The following is a 15,097-nucleotide window of genomic DNA, read 5'->3' on the forward strand; positions in this document are numbered from 1 at the left end:
AGCTGGAGTCGGTGCCCTGCCGTGTGTGTGCCGCGGGTCGCGGTGTGCAGCAGCCGGCCGTACGCAGGACTCTGCTCTTGTTTCAAGGACAGTTCAGGCCAGTCGCTGCTGCTGAGTGCGTGAAAGCTCCGCGTGCCCCCGACGAGCGTGGTCGACCCCGAGAGTGAGCACTCCTTGCCTGGGAAGTCCCAGAGTCCTGTGTCTGTCGCTCTGGTTGTGTGCCCAGCTGTACCACAGAACCGGCCCGAGAGTGGTTTTTCCTCCTCTTGTCCTCTGCTCGTGGGAACAGTGGACAGCTGTCCTGTGTGGTGTTTTTTAAACACTGAGGGACGTAGCGTCTCCAACAAGGACGCCGTAGGCGTGTCGGCGTGAATCTGGCTCACAGGGCTCCTTCCCAGAGAGCAGCACACGTTTTCTGCCTCTACGTGAAACACCCTTCAAGTTTCAAGTGACCTGGAGCTCAGAGGGCTGTCAAGCTCAAGGCTCGTTAGTAAGTCCATGTCCTGACGGCCGTCGCAGCTCTCTCCCAGCGATGCCCAGAGACAGACTGAACCAGCTAATTAAGCGTTCTGACGGGAATGCTTCTTTCCTTCCCCAGTAATCAGACCATCTCAAGGTTAACAACAAACCCAGGTGCTCAAACGTCCTCGAGTGCTGGCCCCGACGGGAGCCTGCCTCTCCTGGGGCTTCGCACAAGCCTCTGGAGGAGCGTCCTCCAGGTTCCCGAGGCTCCTGAGCAGGCTCGTCGCGTCTTAATGCTGAGGCCTTGTCGTGACTTTAAGTTCGCCTTTTCTTTGCAAACCGGAGCATTCTTGCCCTGCCGGACCCCAGTTAGGTTTGAGAGATGGGCGTGTGGCCTCGCCACGAGCCTGGCTGCGAGGACGGCTCTGGGAAGCCCACCGGCGTGTCTCCGCGCGGTCAGTGTCTGCTTCTCCTCTTCTAGGGCAGGCACCCACGGCAGTAAGTGAAAGGCCTCTTTCTCCTCATCCAATCAGGATCACAAAGACCCCAGCTCGCAGAGACCACGACGTGAACATCGTGTTGGAAGAACCCAGGAATGCCAAGTGAGTGGCGCTGAGACCTGCGTCAGACCCGCGTCCGGGTGCTGGCTTGCCCCTGGGGAGCTCTGGGAAGGCCCCGGGAAGTAGCGTGCTCGTGGGGCGGGCAGGCCTCCGAGGGCAGCGCCACTGTCCCGGCTTATCTCTGTGACAGACCTGCTTCGAGCGCGCACTCTGGCCTCCAGCGCAGGGGCTCCCGCCATAGGCAGGGCAAGCAGGGCGCGGTGGGGGGTGCTGGCTCTGTTCAGGTGGGAGGGAGATCTTCGCCCGTCCACGCGGCAGGTGGAGGGAACCACTCAGCCTTGCTACGGTGCGCTGGACACTTTCCTGACCGCCTTCTTCCCTCAGTTCCCTGGACGAAAGCGTGGGGACGGATGAGAGGTCTGAGAAGAGCAGGGCCCCCCTTGCGCCCCTCCCGGAAGAGTGTCTGCAGAAGGTTGGCCGGACCGCGCTGCACGTCCCCCCAGGCCTGCGGCACAGCATTGGCGACTACTGTAGCCGCTTCGAGCGGTACCTCCGCCTGGTCGCGCACGAGGCTGTGGGCGCCTTCAACCCGTGGTTGTTGGCCGAGAGGTCAGTACGATGTCGATGTCGTGGCTGCGCGGGGGGTCAGGCGCCGAGCGGGAGTGCCCAGAAGGCTGGCAGAGGGACAGGCCGGCATGTGGGCTCCCTAGGCGGACTTTCTCTGCCACCTGCCTTCTCAGGCAGAGGAGCTGGCGAAGCAGGTGCCTGTCGCTGTGTCAGGAGCGCCGGGCGGCCTCCCTGTCGGGTCCGTGACCGGAGCCAGCTGGGCCGGCGTCTCCTGAGAGCGGTGGCTGCCTGGGGTCCCCCTGCTACTGGTACTTGGAGAAGGAGTGTAAACCATGCGTTGAAAGGCACGTGTAACTTTGCTCCTTTGAACTATGGCGCACGTGGGGATCCTGGCTGGCACCTGACGCAGCCCTGCAGATGGCTGCCGTCCCTGTCTCTGAATGGGTGCCGGGCTGTGGCCGGCCCTTCCTCTGGCCACTGCGGGCCGGTGCCAAGAAATCCTTCCCACCACGCCCTGCACGCCTGCCCTGCATGCTCGCCCCGCACGCCCATTCGCCCGCACAGTCAGACGCTCCCCTCACGATGGGTCTCTGGCCTCCATGCCCCACTTGCCCCCCGAGACCCTCTTTCCTTCCCCCCGCCAAATGGGCCTGACTGCTTTCCGGATCTGCGGGGTGGCTCTTGTCTGGGGCCGTCCCTCTCTCGGCACCTGTGCGAGCAGCCCCCACCCCACCTCCCCGGGGGTCTCCTCTCTGGTTTGCCGAGCACGCGCTGCCCCATGCAGGGAGGCCAGGCTGACCCTCCGCGTCTGTGCCCCTTTTCATGCCGTTTGCCCCGCAGACTCGCGGCTGCTGCATTTCTATCACGGGTGTCTTGGTTCCGAGCTCGCAGCTTCCTTCCCTTGCAGGGGTGCAAGGGGCCCCACCTGCACACTTGGCCCTCCCCTCCAACCACCTCCACCCGGGGCGGCCTTTGTGCTCAGTGGGTCCATTGGTGGGCCTCTCCCCTCTGACCCTGGGTTTCTCCCTTCTTCACGCGGCCCCTTAGGGTTCCAATACCTGCCCTTTGCCCTCTCCAGTCTCGGGCGTTTCTCCTGCACTAACGTTGTGTGCGGTCTCCTGCCAAGGTCTATGATCCATTTCCTTGTCTTGCTCTGAAGTGGGACCAGGATGGTGGCTCATGTCCATCCCCTGCATTGCCCCCGAGCCTTCCCTTTCCCGTGCCCTCCGGGCCTCTCGATTATTCTGCGTGCGCTGCGTGTTTGTTTTCTGGGGAGGAGGACGGGGAAGCCTGCTGGCCTCGTGTGTTCCCTCGCACGTACAGTGGGACGCTCCCTCCTCCCAGACTTGCCTGGGTCGGTTAGGCTGATGGGCCTGCAGCACATCTGGAACGAGCTGAGGAGGACAGACCGTCCGTCGAGCGGTCTTCCCATGACCCGTGATGCCTTTCGTCTGCCGTCCCGCTCCAGGCTGGAGGAGTCCGAGGGTTGGGGGCAGCGGCCCTACTGTGGGGCTTCCCGCTGGGTTGTGCAGGGACCGCACATGCACGTCCCAGCTCCGAGGGCTCCCGCTCCGGTCTTGTTCTCTTGCGGGCTTCCGGAGCTGAGGGTTGTGTCCACCACATCCTGGAGTAGCCGCTGGGGTGAAGGGAGTGAGCTCTGCTTTACTCGTGCTTTACACGCCTCTGCTGCCCGCCCGAGAACAGCACCGTTCCCACGTGGGAAAGGAGCCGACGGCAGCAGCCGGGGCGGTGTCGCGCTCGGCGGGAACAGACTCACGGGGTCCCGGAGACCTGTGGCCGGAGCGGGCAGGGGGAGCCGCGAACTTACCCGTCCTTCATGAATCCCTGTCGTGCTCCATGTCACCCGAAGGCTGTGTGAAGCCTTAGATGACGGCCAGCGGGGACGAGCAGGAGCATCGGGGGCTGTCGAGCCGCAGACCAGCGGCAGGAGACCCAGCCGGCGGGAGCGCCATGGAGGCCAGGGGTGAGGGGAGCCGGGCACCGGCGGGCGGAGGCATGGGTGCGGGTGAGTGGGAGGGGTGGGTGGACTTTGAGCAGGGCTCAAGCGGGACCAACCAGGATGCGTGTCCTCGGAAGTGAAGAACGCGGACACACGGGGACACAAGCTTGGGACACTGAAAGAGGAGCTCCTGAGGAGGAGAAGTGAGTTCTCAGAAATTACGACGGCCAGAGTCACCGGAGAGTTCAGGAGCCAAGCCAGGCCCCCCGAGGCGGGCAGCAGAGTGAGCAGACAGCAGGAGAGACAGGACTTCGCACATCTGCCGCTGGTTCTAGGAGTCACGAGTCTAGGAGATGTCCCGGAGCTGTGGGTTCAGCAGTTGGACCGTGGGTCGCGCTCTGGAGGCGGGGACGTCTGAGGCCGGTGTGCGAGCTGTCTGCTCTCTGGGGAGATGGCAGCTGGCCCCGGGGCCCCTTCCTGCAGGGCCTGAGCGCCCGTCCGCCCCCTGGGGCTGAGGCTTTGACAGGCTTCTGTTGTGGGGACATGGAGATTCAGGCCATGGCGGCAGCCTCTGGCAGTGGGAGCCGCGTCCGTGAGAACAGGGGAGGGGGTGTGGGAGATGCCCCGGAGGCCGCCCGCCCGCGGCGAGTGGGTACGCGAGGAGCAACGGCACAGACCAGGCGGAACACGCCTCGGCCGTCATTGCAGGAAGCCACGTGGGTGTCCTGTGTGGGGGTCAGGCAACAGACGGTCCCGGGGAGTCCAGCAGACCCCTTCAAGAACCCGACAGGAGAACAGCATGTCATTTTCAGCTCGACTCTGCTAGAAGATGTCCGAGCGTCCCGCAAGGTCTCTCAAGCTCAGAGCTCGGCGAAGTCGTTGAACGAGACGGCAGAGTGAAGGTGCCATCTGGAAATCTGCCGTCACACGCAGTGCCCGGAAACCCGGTGGCCGGGCACTGGTCCTCAGTGAGCTCCTGGGGGCGTGGGGCACCAAAACAGCGTGGGCATCAAGGAAAGCAAGACAGGACTTAGGAAGTGAGACCCCGGCGCGGGAAGCCATCACACGAGGGGAACAATTGAGTGGGTGTGGGGAGCACCCGCCCCGGTGGAGGGAGGATGGAGGGCCACGGAGGGTCGGTGGGAAGGTGGAGACAGGAAGGAAATGGGCTGTTAACCCAGGGCACCGGGGCACCTTTGCATCTGTCTCGTAGTTTGGGGTGGGCGAGGGCCAGGAATGTCAAGAGCATAGTGGGTGATTCTGGTCGTGGTGGCCCTGGAATCTGGACCACCTCCCGCTCAGGACAGATGGAGCCTCCACAAGCCACGAGCTGATGGTCAGCCCGGGGAGCACGGGGGCCTTTTGAGGACCTTTGGAGACGGAGCCCGGGGGTGGGAGCCCAGGATGTGCCGCGGCAGCCCAGGATGTGCCGCGGCAGCCTGGAAACGCTCTTCGCAGGGACTGGGACCCTGTGGGCAGCGCTCCGGGCGTCAGGACGGGGCTGGGAGTGCTGTCCACACTACTGGAGCCTCAGACCGTGAGTTCCAGAAGGTCTACAAGCCCCGAACACGGAAAGTGAGAAGAAATCCACGCGTAGGCGCATGTCGCAGTTTTCTTGAAAAATAACAGGAAATGTGGAAATCACTCGGAGGAGGGCAGAGCGGGAAGCAGAGCGCTAGAGGCTGGGGCGTGCGGCGTCCCATTAGGGCAGAGGGGAGAGGGCCGCCACTCAGGCACGGGTGCGTCGGGGAGGTGAGGGGTTCCAATGAGCAAAGTGAGGACGCTTATCACCGGTCGCTTCGCCATGGGAAATGGCAAATGCGCATTTCTGGGGCAGATCAGGAGCAGGGCCAGAGGAGAGGTGAGCGCGGGTGCGTGCGGCGGTGGGTGTCTGTGGGCATGATGACGCCCGCCCACGTCATGGCAGGACGAGCGTGACGGCTGCTCCAGAGCCTCTGGGAGCCACCGGGGAGACGGTGAGAATGTCCCCGGTCAGGCTTAGCATTTGGGCACGTGGGAGCAGTGTGTGCAATGTCCACGGGAGCAGCGAGGAAAAAATACCACAGATCCCCATGGAGTGGAGCAGGAGAGGGGAGGGAGCCGGCAGATGAAGAGCAAGTACCCGCTTTGCTGGCAGCAAGGGGCTCTGACGCGTCGGGGTTGGGGTTGCGCTGAGTGGAGAAGACCACATGCATTGGGGGAGGACGGTTGGAGCCACAGAAGCTCCACACGTCCTGGTGGGGGTGGCCATGTGCTGTGGCTTGGCTGGGGGGACCCACATTCGTGTTTCTCACCTGTCCCCCCAAACCCCCAGCTTGGAATGTGCAGAAACTTGAACCTCCCGGTATTTCCCACCAGTAACACGATCTAGGGAAAGGGGCAGACAGCATTCGGTCCGAGCAGCTTGGACACGCCTGTGTGCCCTCAGTGAAGCCCGGAGAGCCGTGGCCGCACGTGTTTCTGCTTGGTGGGCGTCTGGCGCGGACTCAGGAGGGCCGATCAGATTAGTGCGTGTGTCTGCGCGCCACACGGGGAGGCCGGAAATGGGATGGACGTGGCAGGTGTCCGTGTGTCCATCTGGCCCATCTGCTGAGAGAGCCTCCATGCCGCGGCCCCAGGAGCACAGAACACCCAGCTCCTGAGCGCCGTTCTCCCCAAAATGTGCCCGAGCCCCTCGGGGAAATGGCCGGGTCTGGGTGCGGGACTCAGAGTGGGCACGACAGCCGAACTGTCCCCCTGAGCCAGGAAGGAGGGTCAGAAGACCAGGGGGCAGTTGGGGGGACCTAGGAGCAGCTGGGGGGTGGGCGCCTGTGGCTGTGTGGGGCACGGATATCAGAGGGGCAGTATGTGCACAAATGCCTGGGATCGGTTACAGACGGGGCCAGTCAGGGCCTGCGAGGCCCCGCTGCTGGGAATGAAGGAGGGAAGGAGGGATGAGCACGCAAGTCTGTCTGGGAGGGGGAGCCCCCCTGCAGTGATCCGACAGTGGCCGGTCCTGCACCTGTGCCCGAGTCCCACGGCGAGGCACCCCTGCCGGGGGGGACTGGCATGGCCAGGGAGCTGGCCGCGTCCCCGCAGCACCCCAGGAAGCCACGTGGGATGGCTGGATGCACTGAGGGACACGGTGTCCCTTCTGTGGCCTTGGTTCCATGGGTGTGTGACTCGAGGGGCCCCGAGGAAACATCAGACAGGCCTGGACTGGGGGACATTCCACGAATAAAGGCCTTGATCTTTTGGAGAATGTCCAGCTTATGAGAGAGAGGTTGGGGTCGGCCGCAGACTTGCGGGGGAGCTGGAGAGGCAGCGGGCAGCGGCTACAGCGCTGGCCTGGGTTGGGTCCTGCCCCAGAGTAGACGCTGTGTGGAACCTGGTGGCCGTGAGCCCGTGTCCTGTCAGTGGCAGTGTGGGGGTGACTGTCCCAGAGGGGGTACCCGGGGGGCGGGGGCGGGCAGTGGTGGGGCATCCGTGTGGATACCAGGCCCCGCCCCAGCCTGGTGTGGGGTACAGGCAAGCAGGGCCGCCTGCTGGGTGAGTCCCGGCTCCCGTGGCCGTGCTCATGGCCGTGCCCTACAGTTGTGTTGTCTGTCTTCAGCTTCTCCGACGAGCTAGTGGATGAGGCTCTGGGGGCTGTGGCCGCGGAGCTGGAGGATGCGTGCGAAGACTACGCGGAAGCCGTGTTCACCTCGGAGTTCCTGGAGGCTGCGACCTGAGGGCTCCATCTGCAGTGGACCTCCTCCCTGGGGTGCACGGGAGCCCCTGAGCCCGGCTGCCCTTCTGTGCCTCCTGGGTGCCTCCCACGGCGGGGGACCCCCTTTCCATCCTCTCGTGGTCATGGTGATGGCTCTGGTGGTTGATGACGGAGGGCAAGGTGTTTCTCAGTGCCCAGATATTGTGAATTACAATATAATAGTTTCTCAATGTGTAGTTTCCCTATTGAAATCCCATGTTTGTTTTGCCACTGAGTCTGGTGACAGGAGCGTCGGGAAAGGTGCTGGCAGGTGTATTTCCCGAGGGTCCACGTTGCTGCCCAGCCGCCTGCGCCCGTGGCTCCTGTGCTCCCATCATCCCGAGCTCGCTTCTGTCGGTCCCCGCGACGCCACGCCATGCAGACGGAGCCCACCAGCCCTCCGTGTCCTGCCAGCCGGTTCTCACCCTGGCAGTCCTCTGCACCGTGGTCCGCAGCCTTGTCTCGCCCTGGCGGCCATGTTCTGATGTCCAGATTATGTCAGCACGCAGGGGCCATCGGAGGCCGTCGGGAGGGTCCCGGGCTGGCATCCCTGTTCTCTGGACCAGCATATTCCACGCCTGTGGACCTACAGAGGACCGGGCGGGAGGAGAGGACTGGGCCAGAGCAGAGGACCTGCCTGGATGCGGGAAGCCTGGCGGGTCCCCCGGGAGAGGAAGACACCCGAGAGCCACAGCAGTTTCGTCTCGTCCCCTCCAAGCTGTGTTTTACCGAGAAGTGCCTCTGGCTTTTCAGAAACAAAAGGAATGTGCGTGAAAATAAGGCCACTTCCTGGAAGAAGGTTTTCTCCGCCGGCTGGCCTGGGCTCTGCTCCGCCGTGGATGATGTGACTCCTTAGGACGCAGTGGGTGTCACAGCTGGACTTTCTCCAGTGCAAGCGTGTTTGAGGCGACCGCGGGAGCGGCTAGGCCACACCGCCGCGCGCACACCTGGGCCGGGGTGGTGCTGGCCTTCTGCTCGATTACGCGTGGCCTCGGGACCAAGAAGGCTCTGGGGCCAAAGGTCGTCCCCGTGCGGGGGCACGCGTGTGCGCCCACGTCAGCAGGCGGGGGCCTCAGTGGCTCGAACTCGTCTGTGGGGCAGTTTGTACTGTGCTGATTTTTAAATAAACTCAGGATTTTCCAGTACGTGCGTGTCTGTCTGAAATGGGCCATGCTCCCTCTCGCCCACGGCAGATGCCGCCAACCGACCGCGTCTCATGGGGCGCAGGGCCGTGGAAAGGAACGGTAGTGACGCGAAGGTTGGACATACGCTCTGTACGTCCTGCCCGTGTACCTGCCCCTGGTCTGTTTGTTCCCGCACGCCTGCCTCCCGTGTGCTGGGCGCTCCGTGCATCCTGAACTCCTGCGTGGAGGGTGGCACCGCTCTTCCGGGACGGGCTCGTACGGGGGCGGGGGGGCCTAGCCCATCTCCTTGGTGGCCCGACGCAGGGTGCCACGTCCGAGGCGCTGCTGCCCTGGGAATGCCGGGTGGTCGGGGAAGTGCTGCGTGCCGCGACCGACGGGACCCTCCTCCTCCCTCTGCCGGCGGCACTGGGGCCCCAGAGGGAAGGGGATGGGGGTCTTCTTCGTCCCCGCCTGCGAGGGGCCGAGGAGGAGGAAGGGTCTCAGGGAAGCCCTCAGGGCCAGTGGGACAGGAAGGGCCTTGGGACAGGGGCAGTGAATTTCCAGCCTTTCTGGCAGCAGGAAGGCAGTGAGTGGCAGGTGGGTCCCCTTGCCGGGGCTGGCCTGCTCATGGCGGACGTGGGATCCGGTTAGAGCTGGGCTGTGGGGCTTCCTCCAGACCTCAGGAGTGTGACCAAGCGTCCTCGGTGAGGGTCCCGGGAGTCCCCTGTGGGGACCCGAGTGAGCCCTGGTCTCCTCCCACCCCCAGCCCACCCGCCCCCTGCCCCTCCAGGCACTCCAGGCCCACCCAGGGACTTGCCCTTCTCTCCTCCTCCCTGCAGCCCCTCCCATACTGCCTGGCTCTTCCCTTGGCCTTGGCAGGGGCTGGGCCGCAGATCCATGGGTGGGCCTCAGAAGCCCCTGCCCCATTGGGTGGGACCCTCAGGCCCAGAGGTCTGGGTCCCCCTTCCTGGCCCCTTGAAGAAGGCAGAAGTCGAAAAGGGCCCCCTGAGGCTGGGAAGGGGAAGAAGGCGGTCCTCAACCTGCCTCCCCGCCGCCCCACCCCGCTGAGTGTCTCTCTCTCCACCTGGGGACCGGCCGGCTCGGAGTGGGAGGCCAAGAGTTGAGGTCCCGTGGGGCCTCCGTGCCTCAGTTTCCCAGTCTGTGACACCGGTTACTGGAGGATTGGGGGAAGTGAGCCATGCAAACGTCTCGTCGTGGGGCTGGTCTCCTGGCCTCTGTCCCCAGGGGCTCTCCCTGCCTGTGATCCCAAGGCCAGCACGGGGTGGTTCCAACCGCTGCAGATGGACGTCCCTCGGGGCCCCTGGACGCTGTTTCCGCGAGCCGGCAGGCCTTCCCGTGCTAGCCACATCCTCGGGGCAGGAGAGGAAATACCGCCAGTCCCAATGTGTGCGGGAGGCTTCAGGGCCGCGGAACCAGGGAGAGGCCTGCTGGGGTCTTACGGCACTGCGGCAGTGTGTTCTGTGTCCTGTGACTGACTGTCGAGTAGACGACGCGGGGACGGTCTACAGACCGTAGCAGACATCACCTATGAACAGAGCCTCCATCATCGCTGATGGTGGTCCTGCCCTGCTCTGGGCACCCCGCTCCGTCCTGGGCCTCCCGACAGGCCCCGCCCTGTCCCCGCCCCCCCTATTAGGGCTGGACCCAGCAGCCACCCACGACAGCAGCCACTGTCCGCTACTGAGTGCCCACTGCGCTCTGGGTGCCTGGGGGCTCACGCCCAACACTGAAGCAGAGGCTGTGGACCCCTTCATGGGTGGGATGGGGACTGGGCAGCCGAAGGTGACCGTCTGCGGTGCATGCAGTGGTCCACGGGGCCCTGGTGTCACCGGAACGGGCACCCCGTGGCCTTGCCCCCTGCGCCGGGCTGCAACCCCACCGTGGCCCCATGGCCTCAGCTGCACCCCGAGCCCTGCCCTGGTTTCTTTCTGAAAGCTTCCTTTCCACTTGGGGCGGCTCCCCGGTCTGTAACCAGCCTGTCCTGACCTAACCCTGGGCTCTGGGCAGCCAGGTCTCAGCCACGGGCCCCCGCAGCCACATGGACGGACCAGGGGAAAGGGGCATCGAGGCCCTGCTGCCTGAGCTGCGGGACCAGCTGGTGGCCGGGGCAGACCTGCCCGTGGACGCCTCCAAAGCCCCATGTCTCCCGAGACCGGGCAGTTCCTGCAAACTCCCTGCCGGCCACAGCGACCCAGGGATGGCACAGGCCGTCCCTCCCTGAGGCCTGAGCACAAAGGCGAGAGAGGAGAACGGGCTGTGGTGGGGGCTGAGGGGCTGATTCTTCTTTCCTGAGCCTGGGCTGCAATTTTGGTGGTCTTCACGGAGGAGGCAGCCTTGGAACAAGACCTTGACAGATGGGTGGGGCTGCGGTGAGGGAAGGAGAGGGCAACGTGGCAAGGCCCGCCGTGGACACGTGCACAGGCCATGTGGTGCAGGTGGTGTGGTTAGTGTGGGTGACGGAGTGGGAGGACCCCACCCCCATGGTCCCCTCGGCACCGGCACGGCCCCAGACACACTATTCCCTGGCCACGTCCGCCCTCCCTGGGAAGTGTGATCTGCCCCAGACTCAGCCCTGCTCCGGCATCCAGGTCTTCCCTCCGTGTCTGCGCGGGGAGGCCCTGCCGCATGCCGGCCACCCCCGGTCCATGCTCACGAAAGCCGGCAGGTGACACGTGTGCGAGGGATGCAGGGGTGGGTCAGGATCGTGGCTCCAGCAAGGACCAGGGCCCAGAGGGGACCGTGAGGCTCACGGGACGGTGCATCTTGAGGCTGAGGCTGCGGTAGGCTGAGGGCCCTGTGGGCACGGTCTTGGAGGCCAGCTCCGTCCACGGCGGCCTCCTGGCCCTGTCAGCTCCCGGTGACGACTGTGTACCTGCTCCATGCGACAGGAGATGTGCAGAGCCTCCTGGGGGTCAGAAGGAAAACACGTACACACACGCACACACGTGTACACACGCCACATGCACACGCAGTGCACACGTGCACACACACGCACGCACACATATGCACGGGGCTCCAGTTTCAGCGGCTCACAATCCGTGGACCCAGGCAGGCAGGAAGCCCGGTGAGGGAAGGCCCCTCCCCATAGCGCTCCCCGGCCTATTGGCCGAGCAGGACCCCACGGGGGGCTTGCTCTCATCTTCCTCCAGGGTGGATGGAAGAAGGTCTGCTGCCCCCTTTCCTGCAGAGCAGGGGCGGGTCTCACCGGGGTCACTGGGGTCACCAGGGTCAGCGGCTCTGCACCCAGGGTCCCAGGTCTGGTGCGCACCTGCTTCCCCCGACCCCGCGGATGGTGCTGCCCCTGTCAGGTCCCGCCCCAGGATTTGCAGAACTGAGTGAGGCTGGGGAAGAGGCAGCGGAGGCTCCTGGCATCCGAGGCGGAGGCGGGAGGAGGGGCCGGAGGGGGGCTTGCGAGTTTTACTTCAGACAGCTCGAATGGGAGTTCGAACTCTGACGATCACAGTGTTCTTGTTCCCCGAGTGTGGAAACATCAGGGTGTGGAGACACGTGAACCGTGCCGTGGGCGGCAGCCCACACGGAGCCGCCTGCGTGAGGACCCCGCCGCCCCGGCCGCTTCTGGAGGCTGCACACAGCGCCCGACCACGCCCCTGGCCGCAGGCTGCGCACTGCCCGCAAGGCATCAAGAGTGCACTCTGGGGGCCGCAGGGTCCCCGGCATCTGAGTAATTTGGATTCAAGACGCGGCCTCCCCTCGGAAGTGTGCGGCGCTGCCACCGTCCTTAGCTTACAGTCATGGTGAGGCCGGACGCACCTCCCGCTCCCATCCAGGTGGCCAGGCGTGGCCACGTGTCCCGGGCGTGGCCGGTGGCCCGACGGAGCAATGTGGACGTGGGGGCCAGCAGTGCGGGCGTCCGTGGTGAAGGCGGGGCTGCCAGGCATGTCCGCTCCTGGTGCTGGCCTCTGGGCGGCCAGCATCCTGTCTGCTTGTGCGGGAGAGCCTGAGTGTGTGCCTCCGGCGGCGGGAAGCGCCGCATGTGCGCCGTCAGTCTGCGCCGAGCCCTGCGGGGGCTGGCAGACTCACTGCGGCTCCTGGCGGTGGGGACAGGACGGCAGGACCAGGAGGGGGTAGAAGGGGCTCCTACCACAAGCCGGGGCTCACCCCCGTTTTCGGAGCACTGTGGGCCCTATGTCTGCAGCTGTGTGGTGAGGTGCGGGTCTGCCCTGCTGGCGCTGGCCCCGGGTGGGGCCTGGGTCCTTCCTCACTGGCACAGAGGATGTCGGAGTGTTCGGTTCCCTCCCGGGACACCCACCGGATCTGAAAACGAAGCAGAGCGTGGGCCCCTCCCCAGCTCCCGGCCACTGCACCCCTTCCTCCCCGTGCGCTGGCTGTGGCGTTCTTGCTTCTGCCCCTGTAGGGGATTCCCGGGTAAGGGGATTTCCGTTTCTAGATATGCCTGTTCGCTGGCCGTCGGCCCTCCTGGGCCAGGATGTTTCCTTCACTGACTGCGGTCCTTCAGCTGCTAATCTAATCCACACCGGCCAGGTGCCCCGTGTCCTGCGGTGGCTTCCCGGACACGGCTCGGGTGCTTCCGTGTTTGGAGAAGGCTGTGCTGCTGGGGGCCCCTGGGGTGCCTCTGCAGTCCGCCAGGAATCTAGTTCATCCTTAACAAGTAGACTCAATCCATTCTCCAGCCCTTGTCAAATTCAGCCTTTTGGTCATTGGTACGTAGCCCCACAGCACCACCAGGAGGCCTCCCAGGCCAGGTGGGCTGTGCCCACACTGGCCAGAATATGGGACCTACCAGTGGAGAGCCTGTGGCCCCTGGTGCCCGGCCGTCCTGCCGTCCTAGGTCGTCTTCCCTCTGGAGGTCGAGGGGGTCATGGATGGCAGACCTGATCCGCCACTTAGGACCCGAAAAAAGATACCTGGCTTCTAGCCTCAGTTTCCTCATCTATAAAATGGGAATGGTTGATGGGCTACTATCAGAACTAAACACAGTCCCTCACGAAGAACGTGTGTGACACCCGTAGGGCTGCGGTGGCCGCTCAGAGAGACCCTGTCACTGCTGTTCCAAGAAGAGGAACGGAGGACGGAGGAAGAGCTCCCAGCCCAACGGAGGTCCCCAGTTCCTGGCAGAGTTCAGAGGCAGAAGGGTGGACACAGTGACCCCTTGTTTGGGGATCCCTCCCCGCCGGCCCCTGTCTGGGCTTATCCAGCTGTGGTTTGAGTGCTGAGCACTGGGTGCTCTCCAGGGAGCCGACACAGACTGTGAGCTCCATCGGCCACAGGACCCTTGCCTGTCCTCAGCCGCCCCAGGAGCCCTCCCCACACGGCGATGGGGCTGCCACGGTTTAACCGCACGCCACAGGTGCCTCCGGTGGGCACACGGGAGGGGCTGCTCGCCGCAAGCGGTCTGTTTCCAGCCAGTCCCTGCTTGTGTTTGGTCTGAGAGTAACGAACGTGAAGACAGCAGGACCTCGTCTCCGCCTCAAACAGGAAACAGCCGCTGTGAGGCTGAAGGAGGAGGTGGGACGGACTGTGTGCCCAGGGCACAGCCTCCTCCATCAGCCGCGCCTTCCTTGGAAAACCGGCCCCGCCCCCGCAGACTCCCCCAGCCCCGCAGCGACCTGGCAGCATGGTGGCCCTCAGTGACCCTGGTGCTCAGCAGGTTCTGGGAGACCTCCGCGGACGTCGTTGGGACAGGCTGAGGATGCGCGCACACGATGGCCTAGATTTTTCAGCCCCTCCTGGGCATGGGATGGGGACCGGGTCACCGCTGTGGAACCATGGAACACTGGGTGTGGCCCACCTGGTTGGGGCTGTGCCTATGGGGGGGCTCTTACCTTCGGGGTCCAGGGCTCCCCGAGGGCTCATTCGCTGATCTTAAGGGATTGCTAGCGAGCGCCTTAGCCACCCAGCGCCTTCTTCCCCAACGGTGCTTTGAAGGTGAGGCCGTGGTTGTCCACACGCCCAGGGGTGAGTCAGGTAGGATCCCAGCCCCTCCCGGGGTGGGCGGTGGAGGCGCCTAGATTAGCCACATAAGCTGCGGGCGAGGAGGGAAGAGCTCACTCCCTGGCTCCCGCGGTCCCCGGCTCCCACGGTCCCCGGCTCCCACGGTCCCCGGCTCCCACGAGGCGGCCAGGGCTGGGGCAGCTCCACTCGGGCCTCTGCTGCCCAGGCTCCATCTGGGAATGGAGGTGGCCTCCCTGCGCCATGGACAGCCGCCCGAGACTTCCCGGTGTGGGAGCTGGAGAGGAGGGGCCGGGAAGGCTGCAGGGAAGGCAGGTGCGACCAGCCGGCGAGGCTGGCAGAGGCCCCAGGCCTTGCCCTGACGTCCGTCTGCAGTGGGCAGCGAGGAGTCACTTGGCTGGGCCTGAGCTGGGAGCGGCTGCGCCAGGCCTGCCAGGCACTGTGGTACCTGCCCCGGCAGCCAGTGTGTCCAGGAAGGAAATGAGTGTAGTCGGGCGTGACTGCCCTTCTGCGGGGCCATGTTGGCTCTGGTGATGGGCGTGTCCCTTTCCAAGTGCCCAGGTCCAGGCCAGCCCCACTCCCTGGAGCTCTCTGGTGGGTCCAATCTGCACATTCTCGGGCAGTGGGGCGTGGCTGGGCCTGGGAGCCGCCCGCCATCCTGGAGGAAGGGTTGGCCTGGAACCCTGACGCTGAGCCTCGCCACCACGGAGCTGGGTGCCCAGGAAGCAGCGGCGCCCACTTCTCT

At 65.0% G+C, this 15,097-nt stretch overlaps 1 protein-coding gene across 5 annotated transcripts in view; it reads left to right on the forward strand.

Annotated features, from left to right (window-relative positions):
• LOC111161183 (KIAA0753 ortholog) overlaps positions 1–8,421 on the forward strand; it is a 43,113-nt gene extending 34,692 nt beyond the window's left edge. For 4 of the 5 annotated variants that reach the window (XM_022524746.1, XM_022524748.1, XM_022524745.1 and 1 more), the window contains 3 exons: positions 944–1,064; positions 1,407–1,631; positions 7,142–8,421. In XM_022524746.1, coding sequence (XP_022380454.1) covers positions 944–1,064; positions 1,407–1,631; positions 7,142–7,259 — 464 coding nt within the window. In that variant the 3' untranslated portion in view covers positions 7,260–8,421. Of the gene's footprint in view, positions 1–943; positions 1,065–1,406; positions 1,632–7,141 lie in introns of those variants that run through there. The other variant, XM_022524749.1, reaches the window with a different exon arrangement.
• The last annotated feature ends 6,676 nt before the right edge of the window (positions 8,422–15,097 follow it).

Source organism: Enhydra lutris, unplaced genomic scaffold (genome assembly GCF_002288905.1).
Source record: "Enhydra lutris kenyoni isolate GAN:26980312 unplaced genomic scaffold, ASM228890v2 scaffoldscaffold82, whole genome shotgun sequence".
Lineage (NCBI taxonomy): Eukaryota > Metazoa > Chordata > Mammalia > Carnivora > Mustelidae > Enhydra > Enhydra lutris.